The sequence below is a fragment of the Mugil cephalus genome, chromosome 13 (genome assembly GCF_022458985.1).
Source record: "Mugil cephalus isolate CIBA_MC_2020 chromosome 13, CIBA_Mcephalus_1.1, whole genome shotgun sequence".
NCBI classification, from domain to species: Eukaryota; Metazoa; Chordata; class Actinopteri; order Mugiliformes; family Mugilidae; genus Mugil; species Mugil cephalus.
In genome coordinates, this window is record NC_061782.1 from 6,248,715 (window position 1) to 6,269,329 (window position 20,615).

The window sequence follows — 20,615 nt, forward strand, 5'->3', positions numbered from 1 at the left end:
GCAGTGTGCATGCAACAGTCCTGCGCTGAAGGGCTTGCTTAGGTGCCCTACAGACGGAAGCAGTGGGCGAGTGGGGTTGTCCATGATTGATGTCAGCTATCCTCCTCTTACCCACCTCCTTGATGCAGTCCAGAGAGCAGTCTAGGACCGAGTCAGCCCTTCTGACCAGCTTGTTGAGTCTCTTCCTGTCCCTCTCTGAGCTCCCACTGCTCAGGATGGTAGAAGCCACCTCAGAGTCATAGGAATCCCAGGAATAAAAAAATAAATACAAAGACAAAGGAACTCTAAAAAAACTAGAATACCTCATAGACTTTGTACAGACATTTTTGCACTCATAGATGTGTATGTGTATATGTATTTATATACACACACACACACATATGCTCACATTTCATATATCTTATCTGCTTCCTGCCTTGCTTGTAATATATCTTTCATATTTTGTTTTATTTCTAATTTTTTTCTGTACATAGTACACCTATGTGTGCACTGTTTGCGTTGAACGTTTCAGTACCGCTGCTGCTAACAAAGTGAATTTCCCTATTGTGGGTTAAATAAAGTGATAAATGTCTTATCTCACGTTATCCCACAACTCGGTTTGAGTTCATGTTTGTCACAGGTGCTTTGACGTCAGTTAAAATGAATTTAAACTGTAGGAATTTACAGTCCTCTTCTGATGCTCTTCCATAATGTGGAGACAAACTAGTTGTCAGTGAAGGCAGGGCTTGGCAGGCCTGTAATGCCACCACTACTACTACCTACCTGTGGAAATTACCCTGTTATGTTGATTTAGGTGACACTGCGCAGCAACACAGATTATCACTCTTACATTCACTTTGTATAATGCATAATTTGCATCGTATATTTGCATTGCGTAGCTCCTTGACGCAAACATCACTTTAAAAGTCTTACCAACTTGTCTGACATCGTTTTCATGTGTAAACAACTGTGGTTATATGAGCGTTAAAAGTCCCCATAGTGTGTCTTTTGGATGGCTCGAGTGTAGTCCTCTAAAGGCGAGCTTTACAGTATCTGTGGTACCCGGGGTCATGCCTGTACGTCTAATCCCCTCCACTTATTAATAGACAGCTAAGGATCTCAGTGGAAGACCAGGGTCATTAGCCAGGTTACCTTGGCGCAAAGCCAATGAAATGCCATTGTGAAGTTACCTTTAAGCTCAACAATCATGTGTTTTGTAACGCATGGCCTGTAATGCTTTGCTCTTTTGTTTTGATGTGTCTCTAGACTTGACCGGTTGTTTATCCTGCTTGACACCGGAACAACACCCGTAACCAGGAAAGCAGCAGCACAGCAGCTTGGGGAAGTCGTCAAACTTCACCCACATGAACTCAATAACCTCTTATCAAAGGTGTGTGTTTGATGTATATATATATTTAGACTTGACCTCAACAGTCCCTGACAAGATATTAACCGAGCCAACTTGGGCAGATGTTGCTGTTCCTGCAGTTAGTAATTAATCATGTCTAACAACGTAATATTTTCCAGCAGGTAAGGTATATGTCTCAGCCGTACCTGTGCCTGGATTGAACTCTCTGTTTTATTCTGACACAGATTGTTCTGAGCTATTTACCCCCTTCTGTTTCATCGACTTTTATTTCATGACGTATGAGTGGTGAATAACATCTATTTTCTGTCAATTGCAAGGTCTTGACATATCTAAGGAGTCCCAACTGGGACACACGTATAGCAGCCGGCCAAGCAGTGGAAGCCATTGTGAAGAATATTCCTGAGTGGAATCCGACTCCCAAACCCAAAGAAGGTGCATTTTTAAGGCTTGTTCTTAAAGTTAATTGGTGATTCTAAATTGACCGTAGGTGTGAGTGTGAATGGTTGTCTGTCTGTCTGTCTGTCTGTCTGTCTGTCTGTCTGTCTGTCTGTCTGTCTGTCTCTTTTTTTGACTAATTGCTGAGCTGCTTTCTTTTTGCAGTATTGATTGTGAATTGTTATTTACGGCTTCTATTGTATTTCTTGGGAGTTTAGATTCAATATATGAGATCACTCTGTATGACTTAAAAGATGCCGTCCATCTAGTGGAACAAAGTATTTTAAAGATCGGTACCAATTGCATTACTGGGTTCACTTGCTGCGTTTCCATTCCCCCTAGAAATGTGCAAAGCCTAAACTGGTAATGGAAACGCCTACATTTTGAAAATCCTCTCAGATATTATTAGAACATTTTTACGCATTTCAGCGGAGATGACGCCAGGGGGTCCTCAGTCTTGACTGAGGAGAATTTAAGAATTATGGGATATCTCGAGTTGAGACTTTACAAGAGTTACAGCTCATTCGCAAACTTCTTCTTTACTTCATTGAACTTTCGGACAAATTGCTTTTATTTTGCATAAAATTGCATTGAAAGGCAGCTAGTTATAGCCTGCATGTTGTTCACCATGGTCATTTACTGTTTTTCTGTTGTCACTTGAGTGTAGATGTAAAAATAAATGTCAGTTTAATCATGGCTTATAAAGGCTCATTATTAGTCTAGTACTTAATCTTACTCCTATATCTCTTAGTCACATGACTCATGATCGAAATAAAAACAATTTAGTGATATTGTGCTATGAGTTCTTGCAGATGGGGTGGATTGGGGAAAAAGCCTTCTGTCTGGCTTTTAGTACTTTTTGAGTGTATCATTTTCAGTGTATTATGAAAGACAATGTGTGGGTTTATGTAGTAGTTAATACAGTTACAAAACTTGTTATGTTTGTTTGTAGAGTCTTGTGAAGACCTGTCTCCAGAAGAATCATCTTGTGACCGGTTGAGTTTCTATCATTTTGACATCTCCCGCTTACTCAAACACGGGGCGTCTCTGCTGGGATCTGCTGGGGCTGAGTTTGAACAGCAGGATGACAAAACTGGTTGGTAGTAGCTTTTTTTTTTTTTTTTAAATGTCTTCTTAGCTGCAATGACATCCATTTTGTGTTTTTCTTGCACACTGGATCCTGCACACACTGGGCATTTTTAATCAGTACTTCGTGACATTTAATCGTGATGGAAAAGACTGCATTATAATCCTTATTTACTGAACAAAGTTTGTGCACTAATCTTACTTCCTGTATGTAAAATTGTATTAGAATATTTAGAGGTGGCATAACACAGATCCCCAACAAACCAGCCAGGGCTACTACCTGGTCACGAATGTTATTTGAATAGGGAAAATGTGTCCTTGTTATCTTTTGACATTCATTTGAATTTGAACTTCCTGCCTCCTCGTTACTATGTGTTCTGTTGTACTAGTCGTTACTTCCCTGTGATCTGATTTCGCTTCTTGATCAAGGTCCCTTTTTACTATTGAACTTTAACTAATTTTAGCAAATCGTGGGCGGCTTTCATTGCTATCAATGATTCTTTTTCCGTATTCATTTGTGGCCACCATGCTTTTTTTTTTATTTATTTTTTTATACTACTTGGCTACAGAGTTGCCCTTTTGTAGTTCACATACTTGGCAACTATATCAATTCTAAAAATGATTGATCTAAATTACCTTCCCGTCACTTATTCTCAGGTGAAATGGATCCCAAGGAACGCCTTGCCCGTCAGAGGAAGCTCCTTCAGAAGAAGCTGGGTCTGGACATGGGAGCTGCCATTGGTATGAATACAGAGGAGCTGTTCAATGACGAGGACCTTGACTATACCTGTCAAACAAGTACGCTCAAAGGCAAAGCCGCGGCTGGATCCAGCTCCCGCAACCATGTGGTGGGTCGCAGTTTATCCCCTAAATTTGAGTCACCGGCAACGGAGGTTGTTTCCGGCCAAGTTGAACTAAATTTGACTATCTTAAGAGAGGAAAGGCAGACTGTAGCTTGTCTTGCAGCGGGGGTGTTGATGTGGAGCTGCACAGGCTCCAAGAAATAGCTGGCTTGTAAGATGTTAATAAAGGCTTGTTGGCACAGGATATTTGAATAATAAGCTGTAGTCAATTTCTTCTGATTGCGTCATCTCCCCCGTCCCTTTTTTGGTAACTTAGCCTTTTCTCTTTCTGCTATCAATCAGTCAGACCATTGTGCATTTAGCCATACTGTTTGATTTTTAATATCTTTCAAACCAGTTCCTAGTTGTTAAGAACTTTAACAGGTTTCTGTCAGTTGGTGTTAAATTGGGAATTAAATCTAGGTAGTGATCAGGTTTTGCCAGCACAAAACGCTGTAGTCGGAGCAACACTCTTGTTCTGTGCTAAAAATGAGTTTGCCAGAAAAAGAATCAGAAGATTTGTCTGTTTCAATCTGTTGTTACAATCTGCCTGCATAAAGCCGGGCACGGCGTAAAACAATAAACATGGCTTGTGCATGAATAGACAGGGAGAATGTATTTGGCCCAGAAGAGCTGCAGTTGATTTGGAGTGGGAGGTTGGATTTGCTTAAAGCAGTATGCACCCAGTTTGGAGATATGAGATTTTGTGAGAGAATGAATTTAGTTAACAGAATTTGGTCTACGTTGCATTGCAAATGGTGATGGATGGATGGGTGTGTCTTTGTGTTGAACTGTACAATAAACTTTACGGTTTTGTTTTCAGCCCATGCAAGCTGCTGAATTGATCGACTCTGAGTTCCGGTCTGGCATGAGCAGTCGTCAGAAGAATAAGGCCAAGAGGATGGCTAAACTAGTGGCAAAACAAAGATCCAGAGACGTGGATTCTAACGAAAAGAGGTAACATCATGATTAATGGTGCAGTTTGATTCGTTATGGCTATACAAATAGTAAAACATTGTTCATACGAAAGAAGCTGTTTCTAAATTTACATCTGCATGCATATCTATCCACCTTTAGTAATGACAGTTTTGAAGGTGAACCTGAGGAGAAGCGAAGGAAAACCACCAATGTAGTCATTGACCAACCAGCAACAGAGAGTAAAGTCTTAATCGACAACGTTCCAGATAACTCAAGTCAGTTAGAAGAGGTGAGGAATTTAAAAAAAAAAAAACAACAACAACAAAATAACATAAAATATTTTTTACGTACTGTTTGTTCACGTAATGTTATGATAAAACCGATGTCTTGTTGCTTTGTTTTAGATTCAGGAGTGGCCTCTGGAGAGCTTCTGTGAAGAACTCTGCAATGACCTCTTCAATCCCTCATGGGAGGTAAAAACGAAGCATTCATGATACAAAACTTGAGCTCTCAGTCTTTCAGGATTGGAATATTCTGTGTGATCAAATCAACTCATTATTGAGCACAAGTTTCTGAAAAATGCACACAACTTTTCTTCCTTGGTTTTAACACATGTAACTAATGTAAAGTAAATGTAAACTAAGAAGAAATTTCGTGTGGTGTTCGACAGATTCGGCACGGTGCAGGCACAGGGCTTAGAGAAATCATCAAGTCCCACGGGGCCAGCGGTGGGAAGCTGGTGGGGAGCACTGCAGAACAGGTATGTTCATTCATCCATCAGAGTTTTTCTGAACAGTTTGTTGAGAATTTAAACGTGATGCCAACTGTTTTGGTTCAGATGCTGCGACAGCATCAGGAGTGGATAGAGGACCTGGTCATCCGGTTGCTCTGTGTCTTTGCTCTGGATCGCTTTGGAGATTTTGTATCTGATGAAGTAAGATTTCCTTTAATTTTCTTGTTTAAAAAAAAAAAAAAAAAAAAAAAAAATGAGACGGACATTTGAGCAGCAGTATTTCAGCACAGTTCTCTTTGGTGATGTCATGGTTATTTTTGTGTTTTCAACAATACAACTATGATTTTGGGATAAATTTGCTTTTAACACGTGTTACGTTTCTTTAAAGTCAAAAATGGTCAAAGTGAGTTCAGTAGATTTATGTACATAACATTATGACCACTGAGAAGAGATGTGAATAACATCCACCATCTTGTCACAATTCAACGTTCTGCTGGGAGACTTTTGGACCTGGAATTCGTGTGGATGTTACTTAGGCATAAAGCACCCACCTACACCAGACCAGCCCCCCCCCTTCACCCAAAATATTCTTTAGGAACAACTCAAAAAAATATGAAGAACAGCACTAGGTCCTGGCCTCCAAATTCAGTGGATCCCAAACTAATCAGGTATTTGTGGGATGATCCACAGACGCCTCAACCCATAGGAGCCAAAGACCCCCCCCCACCCACCCACTAACAACCTCCTGTTACCAGACACCATAGGACGCCCTCAGAAGGCCCATGTCCATTCTCTGATGAGTCACTGTTTTGGAGGCACAAGGGAAATGTACACAAAATTACGAAGGTGGTCATGATGTTATGCTTCATCAGTGTATAATATTATATATAATTCAGGGTGATAGATCAGTGTCAGCTGTGTTGTGTGTTTAACAAGTTGCCAAGTTACAAAATTCATGTCGTTCAGCTTGTTTTTTTTTTTTTGTTTGTTTGTTTCTTTATTTAGTTTGTGTGGTATTTAACCTGTATCTCTATCATTTGGGTAGGTGGTGGCCCCTGTCAGAGAAACGTGTGCACAGACTCTTGGCGTGGCCCTTCGCTACATGAGTGAAACTGGTGTTTCCATGACAGTAGATGTCCTGCTGAAGCTGCTAAAAGAGGATCAGTGGGAGGTCCGTCATGGAGGCCTGCTGGGGATCAAGTACGCTCTGGCTGTCCGTCAGGTACCACCTGTTCTGTGTGTGTATAATGAGCTGTTAAATAGGCATAGCCGGGCTCTACAGGGTGTTTGATGTGGGCACCATATGGTCATGAATATAAATTGTGGGGGTTGCGGGCTTTATGCATGGACAAAAAGCTTTAGTCAATCTGGAAGCATATGGGATACTTGTGCAGGGTTGCTACTTTAAAGGCCATCATTTTTTTTTTTCTGACCTCGTACCCAAACATCTATACTGATCGTCCTGTCTGTTCCTTTCTTTTTCAGGACTTGATCGCTGTTTTACTGCCCCGGGTGCTCCCCGCCATCACAGAAGGCTTACAGGACCTCGATGATGATGTCAGGGCTGTGGCAGCTGCGGCTCTCATCCCTGTGGTTGAAGGCTTGGTGCAGCTACTGCCAAACAAGGTCAGGAGCAAAACTACTTCCCTTAACAGTTTTGTGTGTATATTTAGAGCTTTTAGTCTGTGTGGTGTGTGTCACCTCTAGTTAGTGATTTTTACATACTGTCCTATTCCAGGCTTTAATTTAGATGCACGATTCAATGTTTCCCAGGTACCCTTCATAGTGAACACGCTATGGGATGCTCTTTTGGACCTGGATGATCTCACAGCTTCCACCAACAGTATTATGACTTTGTTGTCCTCGCTGCTAACTTATCCACAGGTCCGACAATGCAGGTCAGTCTCTGAAGGTCATACAAAAAGCACTGCTCTCTCAAAATGACACGGTTCACATCTTGAATGCACAGAGCTTCTGAAGAAGTAAAGAAGAAACGACTCGCTCGCTGCAGATCTCCAACTTTCCTTTCAAAACATGACAAGAATTTTGATGTGATAAGAGAAAACCGGTGCACTGCAGCCTGTGAACATTGGTTCTTTGTCACTTTGGATTATTTGAACCAACGGTTTTTTTTGTTTGTTTGCATTTTGTCAGTTTGAACAAACTTTAGACAGATGCCATGCTGAGGTTAACAACAAGAGATTTGTACTATAACTACAGATGTCGCGGTACAAAAACTTTTGACAAATTCCATAAAACAAATACTCACATATTTGTCTTTTAAACTGCTGCATACACTCATTCACATACAAAACTGAATGGTTGTGAACCTGCTAGTTCCCTAAAAATGCTTGAGGTTTGGTTGAAGTTTTTAAAATTGGCTTTTATGAAGACCGTAACAAGACGTTCATTTGTAGTTTTGAATTCCTTATACAGATACGTCTGTCGAATGGTTAGATATGATTCCTACTTTTGTTCAAAATGCTATGACATGGTTATTTTTTGTCGGTTTAAATCCAGATCAATCTTCACAATTTATTCCTTTTTAAAATTCATTCATTCATTCTTCCTGTCTAATTATTTATGGGAACTGTTTTCTCGTTATCTTTCAGCATGCAACAGTCATTAACCGTCCTGGTTCCTCGAGTTTGGCCGTTCTTGAGACACACGATATCATCAGTGCGAAGGGCAGCGCTCGAAACTCTCTTCACGCTGCTCTCTAAAGCCGACCAGGTAAACCGGACCACCTGGATATTCATGTGATGTGTGGAAAAAAAGTACGTTTTCAACCGTCTACGCTACTGTGTTGTGCCTAAATAAGGCCGTTTTTACCTTTTCTGTTCTTCAGAGTTGTGCAGTGTGGATCAATCCAATCCTACAAGACATGCTACGGCACATCTTCCAGTCCTGCATATTGGAGAGCAGTGAGGAAATTCTTGAACTAATCCAAAAGGTTTGTTGTAGGACCCACATCACTAGTCCATCTGACATCGCCTCTCGTCTTTTAATGTCTTGGATGTTCTGGGTTTCGCCTCGTTTAGTTAATGTGCCTCATTATGTGCAGGTGTGGATGGAGCTGCTGTCTCAGGCCCCCCAGCAGTACGTGGTTGCAGCCAGCTGTCCATGGATGGGCGCATGGCTCTGTCTCATGATGCAGGCCTCTCACATTCCTATAGACCTGAACATGCTGCTGGAGGTGAAGGCACGCTCCAAGGTTGTATGCTTTCTTTATATCTAACTTTGATGTCATATTCTGTTTTTATTCTTACTGTTGCTGGGCTTAAATCCTATAGTGTGTGTGTGTGTGTGTCTGTTGGTCGTCTCTAAAAATAGATGCTTATTTAAAATAACTGTCGTAATTGACGTAACGATCACCTGCATTACATTTTGTATTTTTTGAAAGCTTAATGTCGTGCGGTCTGTTTTTAAAAGTCACTGTGACATAAGTTAGGAGGTCGGGTTGTTTCTCTTGCTAGTTACATCAACAGGTTCTTGCAAATCCTGCTACAAGATACACAAAATCAATGCAACTCATGTGGTTGCTAGGTGACAGACTAGCAGACAGCGTGAAGGCAAGAGAAGAGCCTTACATCCCTTACATCTTCTGTTTGAGCCAGAAGAGCATTAACAAACCTGAACAGGCTGGGGGAGGAAATAATACAAAAAAAAAAAAAAAAAAACGTAGAACAGAAGCAAAGAGAGATTTAATCATCAGATTGTTTAATGAACAGTGGCTGAGCTGAGGGAGAATGAGCGCAGGCTGGAATGGAAACCTTTTTGCATTTATCAAATTTATACCACATAATGTTTGAGTGATAAATGATTTTATTTAATGGTGCCAGCGCACTGTTTGTTTTATATCCTCTAGAGACCTCTGTAATGCAACATGTAACGAAAGTAGATTAACATATTATTTTAGTCAAACTAACTGGAATAATGTGTTTTTGATGCAACAGGACAAGGCTGGTGCAAAGGCACGTCTGGGGAACAATCAGGTGAAGGAAACGGTTCAAGAATATATCGCCGGTGCCGAGACGGTGACGGATGAGCCAGGGACAAGGGACTATGTTGTAGTTCGTGCTCGCCTCATGGCTGCCAAGTAAGTTCTGATATCTGCATTTCTCAAAGTGATCTGCATTGCCAAATAACTTCAACTTTCAGGACCTCATTTCTCTGCTCTCTTTGTAACTCTGTAATCCAGATTGCTGGGGGCTCTGTGTCGATGTATCTGTGACCCTCAGCTCAATGCTGCATCTCAGGAGATCCGACCAGCTGAGTCCTTGGGCCAGCTATTGCTCTTCCACCTCAACTCCAAGTCTGCCCTGCAGCGCATAGCGGTGTCGCTGGTGCTTTGTGAGTGGGCTGCATTGCAGAAGGTAAAAGAAAGGAAAAAAAGAAAAAGAAAAGGCAACGCACTGGGGGTTCAGGCACATATTTTGCCTCATTAGCATGAAATATCCGTTGTCTAAAAGCAAAATGCATTATGCTCAGTCGTTTCAGGATTGTCAGGTGGTGTCCTCCATGGTGCAGCCCCGTCTCCTGGCCATTCTGTCTGAACAGCTGTACTACGATGAGATTGCCATCCCCTTCACGCGCATGCAGAACGAGTGCAAGCAGCTAATCGCACTGCTCGCCGAATCCCAGATAGACCTTCAAGACCGCCTCAACTGTAGCGTTTTCACTATTGACCAAGCCAACGAACTGGTAAGACCATACACGCACATACCTACTATCACACGTGTGAACATCTTTTCTCTGCTCACTGTCTGTAAGTGAGAAGTTTTCTATAATCTGTAGTTACGTAAGTTTTTTTATTGTAGGGGTATATGCACCAATCAGGTATAACATTATGACCACCTTCCTAATATTGTGCATCCTCATTGCTGTATGCTGGGGGTGCCTGGTCGGCTCTAGGTGGCTGGTGCATGTGTAAACATCTACACAAATGAATGCCAGGTTAAAACGTTTCCCAGCAAAACATTGAATTGTCACAAGGTGGTCAATTTTATTTACGTCTCTCCATCTGGTTTTAATATTGTTAATGATGAATCAACCGCATTCGTTGCGTCATGTAGAGTAGCAGTGTTTGTTCCAACTGCACTCTTTACTACAAGAATAGTTATGTTGTTCTTCATTAAAACTACATTAAATGAGTCTTTCTTAAACTTTACCTTAGGGGGGCTGTAGAGCTGTGCAGTGTGGCATGGGTGACCAGATGGAAAAAAATCCAGAGTAAAACTAAATCGAATTTGATTCATGTAGCAGGAAAAACGATAATGATGCTATCACGCTGACCTTTATTTCATTAAAATTAAATCTGGGTCCTTTTTATTAGTTGCTGTCTGTGTCGCGGTTAATGAATGATTCAGAAATGTGAGGTGGTGGGATGTGAACTTTTTATTTTTGGGTTCTGAAGGCGTCCATGCCAAAATAAAGTAGATCGACCGTGATTAAGCTGTCATGGCATTTGGCTTTTATTACACTGACTTGTAGTTTCCCATATTGGCCGACAGTAATACGTTTTCGGTCCAAGTATTTATTTGCTCAACTGACAGTTTTGTTAATAATGTTGCCCCGCTCATTCTCGCCTCCAAAGGTTAGTGGATATTGCACTCTTTAACAAATCACTCCCATTCCAATCAGACACATGATTTCCCCTCTCGGTTGTTTCCTAGGTAACCACCATCTTCACGGAGTCCACGGCGGGTCTGAATGTCAAGTCCAAACAGTGGCAGGCGCTGGACAGCAAACGACAGCAGGCTCAAGCAACAGTGATGGAGACCAGCGCCGAATGGCAGCAGCTGCATCTGCGTGTCCACATGTTTACAGCCTGCGCGGTGATTAACCTGCAAGTTCTTCCCGATAAACTGAACCCTCTGGTCAGGCCTTTGATGGAGGCCATCAAGAGGGAGGAGAACACCCTGATCCAGGGTTACGCTGCTGCTTTTATAGCCAAACTGCTGCAGCAGTGTGCCGGGCGCTCGCCGTGTCCGAACACCAAGATTATCAAAAACCTCTGTGCCTCCGCTTGCGTAGATTCAGGCGTCACACCCTCATCTGCTTGCCCCGTCCCCCCCACTCAGGAAAATGCAAAAGGTAAGAGTTCTTCAAGTAGATCAACTTAAAATACACACATGGAACATGTACACCAGACAGGGTCGTTTACTGCATAATGATACGTACAGAAACATCTTCTTTTGCCAAAAAGAAAGCTTGGATTAGTCTTTATTAGTCTCCTGACAAACAAAATATATAAACAAAGGAAAACAGATTGAGATACACAACTGTTTTCCATAGTCCTTTTTACAGAACGAAATGTGGGAAAAGAAAGCAAGCAAAGAACAGAGGGGATCTCCCCACACAAAAAAAACTTCCAGTGTCCTTTTGTGCATAAAAAAGTATAACGAATATTCAGTGTGTATTACAAAACAAAAAAACCTATAGTTCTCCAATCAGAGCCAATATTCAGTGTTAGGATCGCCTTCAACCTTTTCAGTGTTGTCTCAGGGAAAATGTTATTATTTCCATGCTATGAATTTCTTTAACTATTTCTGTAAAAGTGGTGTACTCTCATTCAGTGTGTTTACATGCACAGCTTAATCCAGCTATGCCCAAACTCGACTTTCTGAATGCGGTCGTTGTCTCAGTTTCGAATAACTGACAGGAACATGTCCTCCTCCTCCACACTAGGTGGCGATATGTGTCTTTTCAGCTTGTTAATATGGCCTCCTTTCCAGTTGACCTATTAAGTTACATGGAGTCGTTCATGCATCATACCGGCATTTCAAACAACAACCAGATGGATAACAGTTGAGCTTTTTTAATCTTGTACGTGAAATGCGCGCTGTCCCTCAGGTGGTTCTTCCACTGGCTCCGTTTACCGTCTTCCTCTGCGACCGTCTTTCTTGGATTATTTTTTTTTTCTTCCAGGGTCATACACTATCGCAACGGTTGTGGAGCATGCGCACGCATGTTGTCTCGTTAAGGCTGATTAGGGCGTATACATGCCGGAGAAAATAGATTTCCAGTCACATTATCTGAGTATCTTAATCAAATAAGGAGAACTCAGATTTTAAGGCAATAATTAGTTGTTTTTTTTCACGTGCATGTAAAGGTACTGAATGCAGTAGTTATGGAGAAAGTGTAGGTTGTGATTCACTGACTATATTTCTCATATTAGGAGGTGGGTTGGACAAAGATGGCATGCATCACATGGTCAACAAAACGAGAGGTATCATCACCCTGTACCGTCATCAAAGGGCTGCGTTTGCCATCACCAGTAAGAGGGGGCCAGCCCCTAGAGCCCCAAAGGCCCCCACCACAGAGCTGCCTCCTGGCAGCACCCTCAGCACTGATAATGATGAGGTACAAAACCCTGCTGGAATACACTGTCCTCACATTTAGCTCATATCAGCGTCAGGTTGTGTTTACAGATTCTGTTATGTTTTTCACTTCCAGAGCAAGAAGCCTTTTCTCATTCAGAGACGAGGAGCAGAGTTCTCCCTGACAACTGTTGCCAGGCACTTTGGTGCTGATCTCACCAAGTCGTTGCCGTACCTCTGGGAGCACACGGTGGGACCGCTCAGGACAGTGGCGACAGAAAGTCAGTGCATTGGTACGTCGATCTATAAATTGTTCACAAAACTAATCGCTCTAACTGGTTTTATATATATATAATCAACATCTGTGGTCAGTTATCCACCTGAGACCCTGCGTCCTCATATGGGGACAGTAAGTTTTAAGTTTGTGGCAGCTTATTCTACTTCATTTCAACTTTGATCCTATTATGACTGTATATTAGTTGAAGTAAAAACGTTATAACGGGCATTTCATGTAACAGAAGTGTACAAGGTACAAAACCTCATAAAATTTTACTTTTCTAGTTTAATATGTTTGAGGACGTTGGGACTTCATTATGTACAATTCTGCTTTTGCACAGCAATGTTCAGAGATGAACATTAGCAGTTTTTTATTGTGTTACATATTGGTGACTTTATTATAATGAGTGAAATAATCATCTACACATGAGAACATAATATTCTCCAAAAAGTACTTGCTGGTCAAAGACGAGCTTTTATACTTCTTACATCCTATTAATCCCAAATAAAGAGAAACGGAGAAATTAAAAATGCAAATAAAATCTTGGGTGTCAGGAGGTTTGCGTATTTCATTAAAATGCACCTGGTGTAATCAGACTGTAGTCAGCCATTACTCTGACTGTGTCTCTGTTTGTACGTTCCAGATAGGCACGCTCAGCTGGAGAGGGGAGACGCTGCTGCTCAGGAACTGGTCAACTCTCTGCAAGTGCTGGAAGTCATGGCTGGAGCCATGTCTGCTGAACTCAAACCTTTGGTAAGACTGCAGCTCCACCCAGACGGCTTTACTGTGCTTTAATGCCACTGTTTACTGAATGCTTATCATGGATTCAGCATTAGTTCAATAATTTTCTTACCGTGTACCATGTCTTTTTTTTTTTTTTTTTTTTCTTTCCTGTAGTTAATGGAGCACCTGCCCCATCTGTTCACCTGCTTGCAGCACCCATACACAGCTGTGCGTCACATGGCAGCGCGCTGTGTGGGTGTGCTCAGTAAGATAGCCACACTGGAGACCATGAGCAGTTTCCTGGAGTGTGTTCTCCCCTGGTTGGCAGCTATTGAAGACTGCACCAAACAGGAGGGCGCCATCGAGGCGTTAGCCTGTATCCTTCAGTGACATAACTGCTCCGTTTCTTACCCGAATTATGAAGCGTTTTGTGGTTGTTTCTGTCATTAGTTTGTGTGCAGTACTTTCCTTAACCAGCACCTCTGTAGGTATCATGGAGCAGCTTGACGTGGACATTGTTCCCTACATCGTGCTGCTTGTAGTACCTGTTCTGGGACGTATGAGCGATCCCAGTGACAGCATTCGTTTCATGGCCACACAGTGCTTTGCTACACTCATCCGCCTGCTGCCTCTGGAGGTATGAGCATCCTGCCAGCTCAAGGCTAAGACGCAGTTTTATAAGGAATGATTTTGTTCCATTGTTCAGTTTGATTCTGGTAATATATCCTTTCCTCTCGACTACCAGGCAGGTATACCAGACCCTCCCGCCATGTCTGCTGACTTGATCCGCCAGAAAGCCAGAGAACGCCACTTCCTGGAGCAGCTGCTCGATGGCAGGAAGTTGGAGAACTATAAGATCCCTGTGCCCATTAAAGCTGAGCTCAGGAAGTATCAGCAGGTGTGTACCGGTTAGGACCGTGTTCCTGCCAGGTTCAGGGGGGGGAAAAAAAGGTTTTGCTTTAAATAAATAGTGTAGACAACCGATGCTGACAACAAATTGATTTTTTTTCTTGACGGAGTATGTTTCAGCAGTCTAATGGCCATAGGGTAAATGCCCTGGTTCCCTTTTTAGAAATGTTGCTTGCTGGCAGCTCTGGGAGCAGCCATCCATCTCTTTAATGGAGAAGTTCTTCCATCCAGTTTGAAATGCTTCCAAATTTGTTGCTAATGTTGTCAAGTCTCCATTTTAGCTCCCTGACACCAAAAGGTTGAAAAACGAAAAGTAATGCCAATGAATTTGTTTTATATATATCATCAAAAATCTTCCTCAGTTCTTGGACATTTTTGTGAAACATTCACACACAAAAGTGTTGTAGTATTTTCATTTCGTCTCTTGGCCTCCTCCTGCAGGATGGAGTGAACTGGCTGTCCTTCCTGAACAAATACAAGCTGCATGGGATCCTGTGTGATGACATGGGTCTCGGCAAGACGCTGCAGTCCATCTGCATTCTGGCAGGCGACCACTACCTCAGGTACGGTCCAAATAACACCTCTACACTTTTAAAAGCTTAACAACCCACTGACTCACCTCCCGCACTTCACTCTTGATACGGTTTCATTTAGAAGCAATGTCACACAATGATCATTTCCTCTAGAGCAACTTGACTAGACTGAAACTATTATTGTCTTGTCTTCTTGATAGAAACAATTTGCAGTGCAAACCGAACATGCACGTCCCCGACTAGGCTGGATTGAATGTTAAAATATTTGCTGTACTTTATAAAGACATGGCCACGGACGTTATTTTTATAGATTGATCTATTAATTATTTTCTGAGTGGTCAAATAATCCTTTAACTCGTCACTAAATACACTTAGACTTAGACAGACTTTAATGATCCACGAGGGAAATTACTTTGTCACCATAGCTTCGTTGCACATAAAAGTAAACACTCAAAACAACAAGAAAGATGAATAAAATAAGATGAAATAAAATGAGATTAAATTAAAGTAAAATAAAAATGAGCAGTGTAATCAAAAAACTTCTACCATTTGTATTTGACATGTTTTTCTTATAATGAATGAATCTGTGAATGGAGACGTCTTTCCAAACTTTATCTTAATGATACTGTTCAACAAAAAAGTAAAGGTTTATCTGATGTAGACCAAATGAGTCATATCGCTTTCCGAATTTCCCGTCGGGGATGAATAAAGTAATCTATCTCTCCATCTCTCCATCTCTCTCTCTCTCTCTCTCTTTTATCTATATATATATATATACCTATCACATATGTCTTGTACTTGTTTGTGTCATGGTAATATGCTGCATATATGCTCTATTCAGGTGTATAAGCATAAAGTGCTTTACAGCAATAGAATAAAAAGCAACAACACATACAATACAAATAGCATTAAGATAATAATAATACAAGTAAATAAATTACAATAATTAAAAAGGTGACCAGCTATAGGCTATTTTAATTCATCTCATTCCTACTTCCTTTTTCTGTTTCGTCCGATCTGTCCACCCATATGTTCTATTAATGTCCTCTTAGTTCTTGCTCATATAAATACAACTGACTTGAATATTCTTTACTGTACTGTGCCATGCATGGTTTAGTTTTCCAGGGTTTTGTGCACAAAAACCAGCTGCTCACCACTCACAAATGCACAGGAAAGCAGCGTTGCCATTAGCAGCAACTCCTGATGTTGTAGTTTTTGAGTTCTTGACTGAAAAACAACAGATGGAGACGTAACAATAGATCACGCTAAACTCACTCAGCTCAAATACTGAGGCTGCTGTCTTTCAGTTTAGAGCTCAAAGGAAGCAGATCTCTTCAGTTGTGTTGCTCACGTAGTTTGTAGAGGATGATGACGATGCTGCTGATAAGATATTATTGTTTGAGGGTTCATCATGATCTTTATTTAAAACGTTCATCCTCGTTTGAAAATGTGATTCATTCTGTTCCATGCGTTTATCAGGGCACAGGAGTATGCCAAGACAAAAGCTGCAGACTGCAGCCCCATGCCCTCTCTAGTGGTGTGTCCTCCCACACTAACTGGTCACTGGGTGGACGAAGTTGGCAAGTTCTGCACCAAAGAGTACCTCAACCCACTGCACTACACGGGGCCTCCTACGGAAAGGATGCGGTAAGAATTAGTCAGAAGGACTTTTTAAAACAAAACGAGGACATGAATCATTTCCCTGCAATAATCTCTAAGCTGGAAGAGAAAGCGCTCGCATTGTCCTAACGGAACGTTTTCCTTTCCAGGCTGCAACACCAAGTGAAAAAACACAATCTTATAGTAGCCTCATACGATGTTGTACGAAATGACATTGACTTTTTTAGGTGAGTACTCATTGAGGGATGTCACTGATGGTTTTATATGTTTTGGGTGCAGCCTTCACATTTTAAAAACTCCTTTTTTTCCCCCCCATCAGAAATATAAAATTTAATTACTGCATCCTCGATGAGGGTCACGTCATCAAGAACGGGAAGACCAAACTTTCCAAAGCCATTAAACAGTTGGCCGCCAACTTTCGAGTCATCTTGTCAGGAACGCCCATTCAGGTGAGGCCCCATCCGAGACTGTGAAGATTTAACCTCTTTTCCTCGTATGCTTTGCTGTCTGAGCATGAATATAACTTTCTGCTCCGTCTGCCCTCAGAACAACGTCCTTGAGCTCTGGTCGTTGTTTGACTTCCTCATGCCGGGCTTCCTCGGGACAGAAAGGCAGTTCGCAGCCCGCTACGGTAAACCCATCCTCGCCAGCCGAGACGCTAAAAGCTCCTCGCGGGAACAGGAGGCGGGTATGTCAGCTCCGTTTTACTTTGTTTGTTTTGCAGTCATCTTTAGTTAAAAATCAGAAATGACATTTTGGTTTCTGCTTGCAGGCGTCCTGGCGATGGAGGCCCTGCATCGACAGGTGTTACCCTTCCTTCTGAGGAGGATGAAGGAGGATGTCCTTCAGGACCTTCCTCCTAAAATCATTCAGGACTATTACTGCAACCTGAGCCCTCTGCAGGTACCTGTGGACCCTCATGTCTTTGAGCATTTCCAGTGTGTCAGTGTGAATACTGAAAAGTGTTTTGACAGTGCCTTAGTTGTGCATTTTTTGAACGTAGCTAAAAATATTCAATATGCATGTATGCTTATTTAGTTCTACCATGAAAATGAGGTGTTAGTGTAACAACCTCGTGTGCATCGTGGTCACTTCCTGCAGGTTCAACTATATGAAGACTTTGCAAAGTCTAGAGCCAAGGCTGGTGTGGAGGACAGCATCTCCATGGCATCAACGGAGGAGGAGGAAAAGCCTAAACTGAAGGCTACAGGCCACGTGTTCCAGGTACAGATCATTGTTTACATCAAATATACTAAACCTGCTCTTTCTCACCAATACCTGCTGTGTGTGTTCTTTACATGTACCTTATGTTTCGAATAGAAATCATTCCTCACAGGTTCCTACTCATGGAAACTAGTAGTTGTAAACCGCATGTTACCTTTTTAAGTGTCTCAGTTATTAGAATGCATTTCACACCTAAATGAGATACCGCGGATGCTTCTTATTTTGATGGTGCAGTTATATTTAACTCCGTATCTAAACTATTTCAGGCGCTGCAGTACCTGCGAAAGCTGTGCAACCACCCGAGCTTGGTCTTGACCTCCCAGCATCCAGAGTACAAGCGCATCACAGAGCAGCTGGCCAGTCAGAACTCCAGCCTGCGGGACATTCAACATGCACCCAAACTCTCTGCTCTCAAACAGGTTGGAGATGCTGTTGAGTCGGCTTTGTCACGGGGTTCATGCTTTTGTGGATGCATTCATGGAAAGAAATCCTGATTATGAAAATGATTATGTTAAATGAAACAGAATATTTGTCGTATCAGACACAAGCAACTAACTGATCAGACTTGTATCTCTCAACAATAACCTTTTCTCACTGTGCTCCTGACAGTTGCTGCTGGACTGTGGTCTCGGCGGCGGTGGAGGATCAGAGGGGGGCACTGAGGCGGTGGTGGCCCAGCACCGTGTGCTCATTTTCTGCCAGCTGAAGAGCATGCTGGACATCGTGGAGCATGACTTGCTGAAACCCAAACTTCCCACCGTCTCCTACCTGAGGCTGGACGGCAGCGTGCAGGCCGGCCTGCGCCACTCCATCGTCTCCAGGTCAGTGGTCTCGTCTCTAGAGCCGCTTCTCATCGAGAAATTTGAACCTTGCTTCAGAAGTTTGAGAGAGAATGTTCCTTCATGCCACAGGTTTAACAACGACCCATCCATTGATGTGCTGCTGCTGACCACACATGTCGGAGGTCTGGGCTTGAATCTAACCGGGGCAGATACCGTGGTGTTTGTGGAACATGACTGGAACCCCATGAGGGACCTGCAGGCCATGGATCGCGCCCACAGGATAGGACAGGTGCTGTTGATGGACATTTAGCGCACAGCAGAGCGCGCATAAATTTTTAACTGCGTAGGTGATACTGAATCCAGACTGCTTCTGTATCTGCACCAGTAGGAAGTGACTTGTTCATCAGTGTTTCCTTGATGCATTATTTAGTATATTCTTAGGTCAGTCTTGGATTATGTGACACCGCCGCTCTTGTCTGAAACCAGCGATTGTAAAATGAGTCAAGTGACATTACGCTGGCGTCGAGCCGCGTCCAGCGCGTCCCGTTTACCATTGTGTGCGTTTGGTGCAGAAACGGGTGGTGAACGTGTACAGGCTGATCACACGGGGCACGCTGGAGGAGAAGATAATGGGGCTGCAGAAATTCAAGATGAGCATCGCCAACACCATCATCAGCCAAGAGAACACGAGCCTGCAGAGCATGGGCACGGACCAGCTCCTCACCCTCTTCACCCTGGACAAGGTGAGAAGCAGATCTCCCACACGGATCTTAACAATGTCTCAGGAGGGGTCGTCTCTGAAAGCTCTCAACGCTTTTAGAGTCCCGCTTCAATTAATGTGTCAGTCCTAAATGCTTGACGTCTCAATAGCTCTGCTATGCATTAAGGAAAAAAAGTGTCCTGAAAGAGGTTCACTTTATTTTATACACAACAGTAGAGCCAGAAATTAAAAGTTTTTTGATGGTTTGATCGTATAAATAGTCTACGTAGCTTCATGAGACCTGAGGAACTCGCTAACATCTGCATTGTAGCATTTACAAATCCCTGTCTGATTAGCTTTTCTCTTGTTATTGGTTCAAACCTGCCCAGTGATGAGGGGAAAAGGAGGGAGAGTGATGCCCTCAGACTTCGGCCCTTTATTTTTCCTTCACAAACCAGCAGATTAGCGCACTGCCTTTGATACGCTGCTCAACAAAGTAATAAAACTTACCCCGAGTGCGGACAGCCGCTTCCGTTTCATGAGGCTTTTAGCCCCGTGAGCTCTCGCACACTTTGCTACCACAGTCTCTTATGTTGCCTTCCCTTTAACACAGTGGAAAGTACTTTGACTTTTGTACAGAGCAGCTGTAAAACAAATTAAATCAGGTTAGACTAGGTGCTTAATCTGATCCCATCTTTCTAAAAATGCCTGGATGTTTGTGTCTGGCATTGGACGTTCAGTATGTATTTATTTTATTTAACCTTTATTTTACCAGGCTAGTCCCATTGAGATGAATGATTTTCAAGGGAGACCCAGACAAAATACAAAACACCAGTAACTTGAATTGTGACCATCAAAGTTAAAAAGGGGTCACAGCTTCTTTCTCCAACATAAACACACATACATAAGATAAGTCATTGTAGTTTATACCAAATTATTGTCTGTTACCCTGCAGCAGGACAACACTGATAACAAAAATACCTACAAAAGTCCGACCAACACCCTTATCCTGCTTGAAAATCTCGTCGTGTAAAAAAAAAAAAAAAAATGTCTTAGAAATGCATGAAGCCTGTCGGTCCTGAGTTTAGGGGAACAATGCCACAAATGTTTTACCAGAAAGTAACAGTGAAAATGCCGTCTGCTTACATTCCTGTGTAATCCCG

At 42.3% G+C, this 20,615-nt stretch overlaps 1 protein-coding gene across 1 annotated transcript in view; it reads left to right on the forward strand.

Annotated features, from left to right (window-relative positions):
- btaf1 (BTAF1 RNA polymerase II, B-TFIID transcription factor-associated) overlaps positions 1-20,615 on the forward strand; it is a 29,824-nt gene that overhangs the window by 1,133 nt on the left and 8,076 nt on the right. The window contains exons 2-37 of the mRNA XM_047603968.1: positions 1,246-1,369; positions 1,666-1,780; positions 2,736-2,879; positions 3,527-3,717; positions 4,535-4,668; positions 4,789-4,918; positions 5,034-5,102; positions 5,300-5,389; positions 5,468-5,563; positions 6,408-6,584; positions 6,848-6,988; positions 7,136-7,260; positions 7,975-8,095; positions 8,211-8,315; positions 8,427-8,576; positions 9,319-9,461; positions 9,564-9,738; positions 9,854-10,066; positions 11,038-11,458; positions 12,543-12,727; positions 12,821-12,977; positions 13,605-13,714; positions 13,859-14,060; positions 14,173-14,321; positions 14,430-14,582; positions 15,035-15,156; positions 16,606-16,773; positions 16,896-16,973; positions 17,066-17,195; positions 17,293-17,434; positions 17,519-17,649; positions 17,848-17,970; positions 18,237-18,389; positions 18,580-18,791; positions 18,882-19,041; positions 19,325-19,495. Of these exons, the coding sequence (XP_047459924.1) occupies positions 1,246-1,369; positions 1,666-1,780; positions 2,736-2,879; positions 3,527-3,717; positions 4,535-4,668; positions 4,789-4,918; positions 5,034-5,102; positions 5,300-5,389; positions 5,468-5,563; positions 6,408-6,584; positions 6,848-6,988; positions 7,136-7,260; positions 7,975-8,095; positions 8,211-8,315; positions 8,427-8,576; positions 9,319-9,461; positions 9,564-9,738; positions 9,854-10,066; positions 11,038-11,458; positions 12,543-12,727; positions 12,821-12,977; positions 13,605-13,714; positions 13,859-14,060; positions 14,173-14,321; positions 14,430-14,582; positions 15,035-15,156; positions 16,606-16,773; positions 16,896-16,973; positions 17,066-17,195; positions 17,293-17,434; positions 17,519-17,649; positions 17,848-17,970; positions 18,237-18,389; positions 18,580-18,791; positions 18,882-19,041; positions 19,325-19,495 (5,410 nt within the window). The remainder of the gene's footprint in view (positions 1-1,245; positions 1,370-1,665; positions 1,781-2,735; positions 2,880-3,526; positions 3,718-4,534; positions 4,669-4,788; positions 4,919-5,033; positions 5,103-5,299; positions 5,390-5,467; positions 5,564-6,407; positions 6,585-6,847; positions 6,989-7,135; positions 7,261-7,974; positions 8,096-8,210; positions 8,316-8,426; positions 8,577-9,318; positions 9,462-9,563; positions 9,739-9,853; positions 10,067-11,037; positions 11,459-12,542; positions 12,728-12,820; positions 12,978-13,604; positions 13,715-13,858; positions 14,061-14,172; positions 14,322-14,429; positions 14,583-15,034; positions 15,157-16,605; positions 16,774-16,895; positions 16,974-17,065; positions 17,196-17,292; positions 17,435-17,518; positions 17,650-17,847; positions 17,971-18,236; positions 18,390-18,579; positions 18,792-18,881; positions 19,042-19,324; positions 19,496-20,615) is intronic.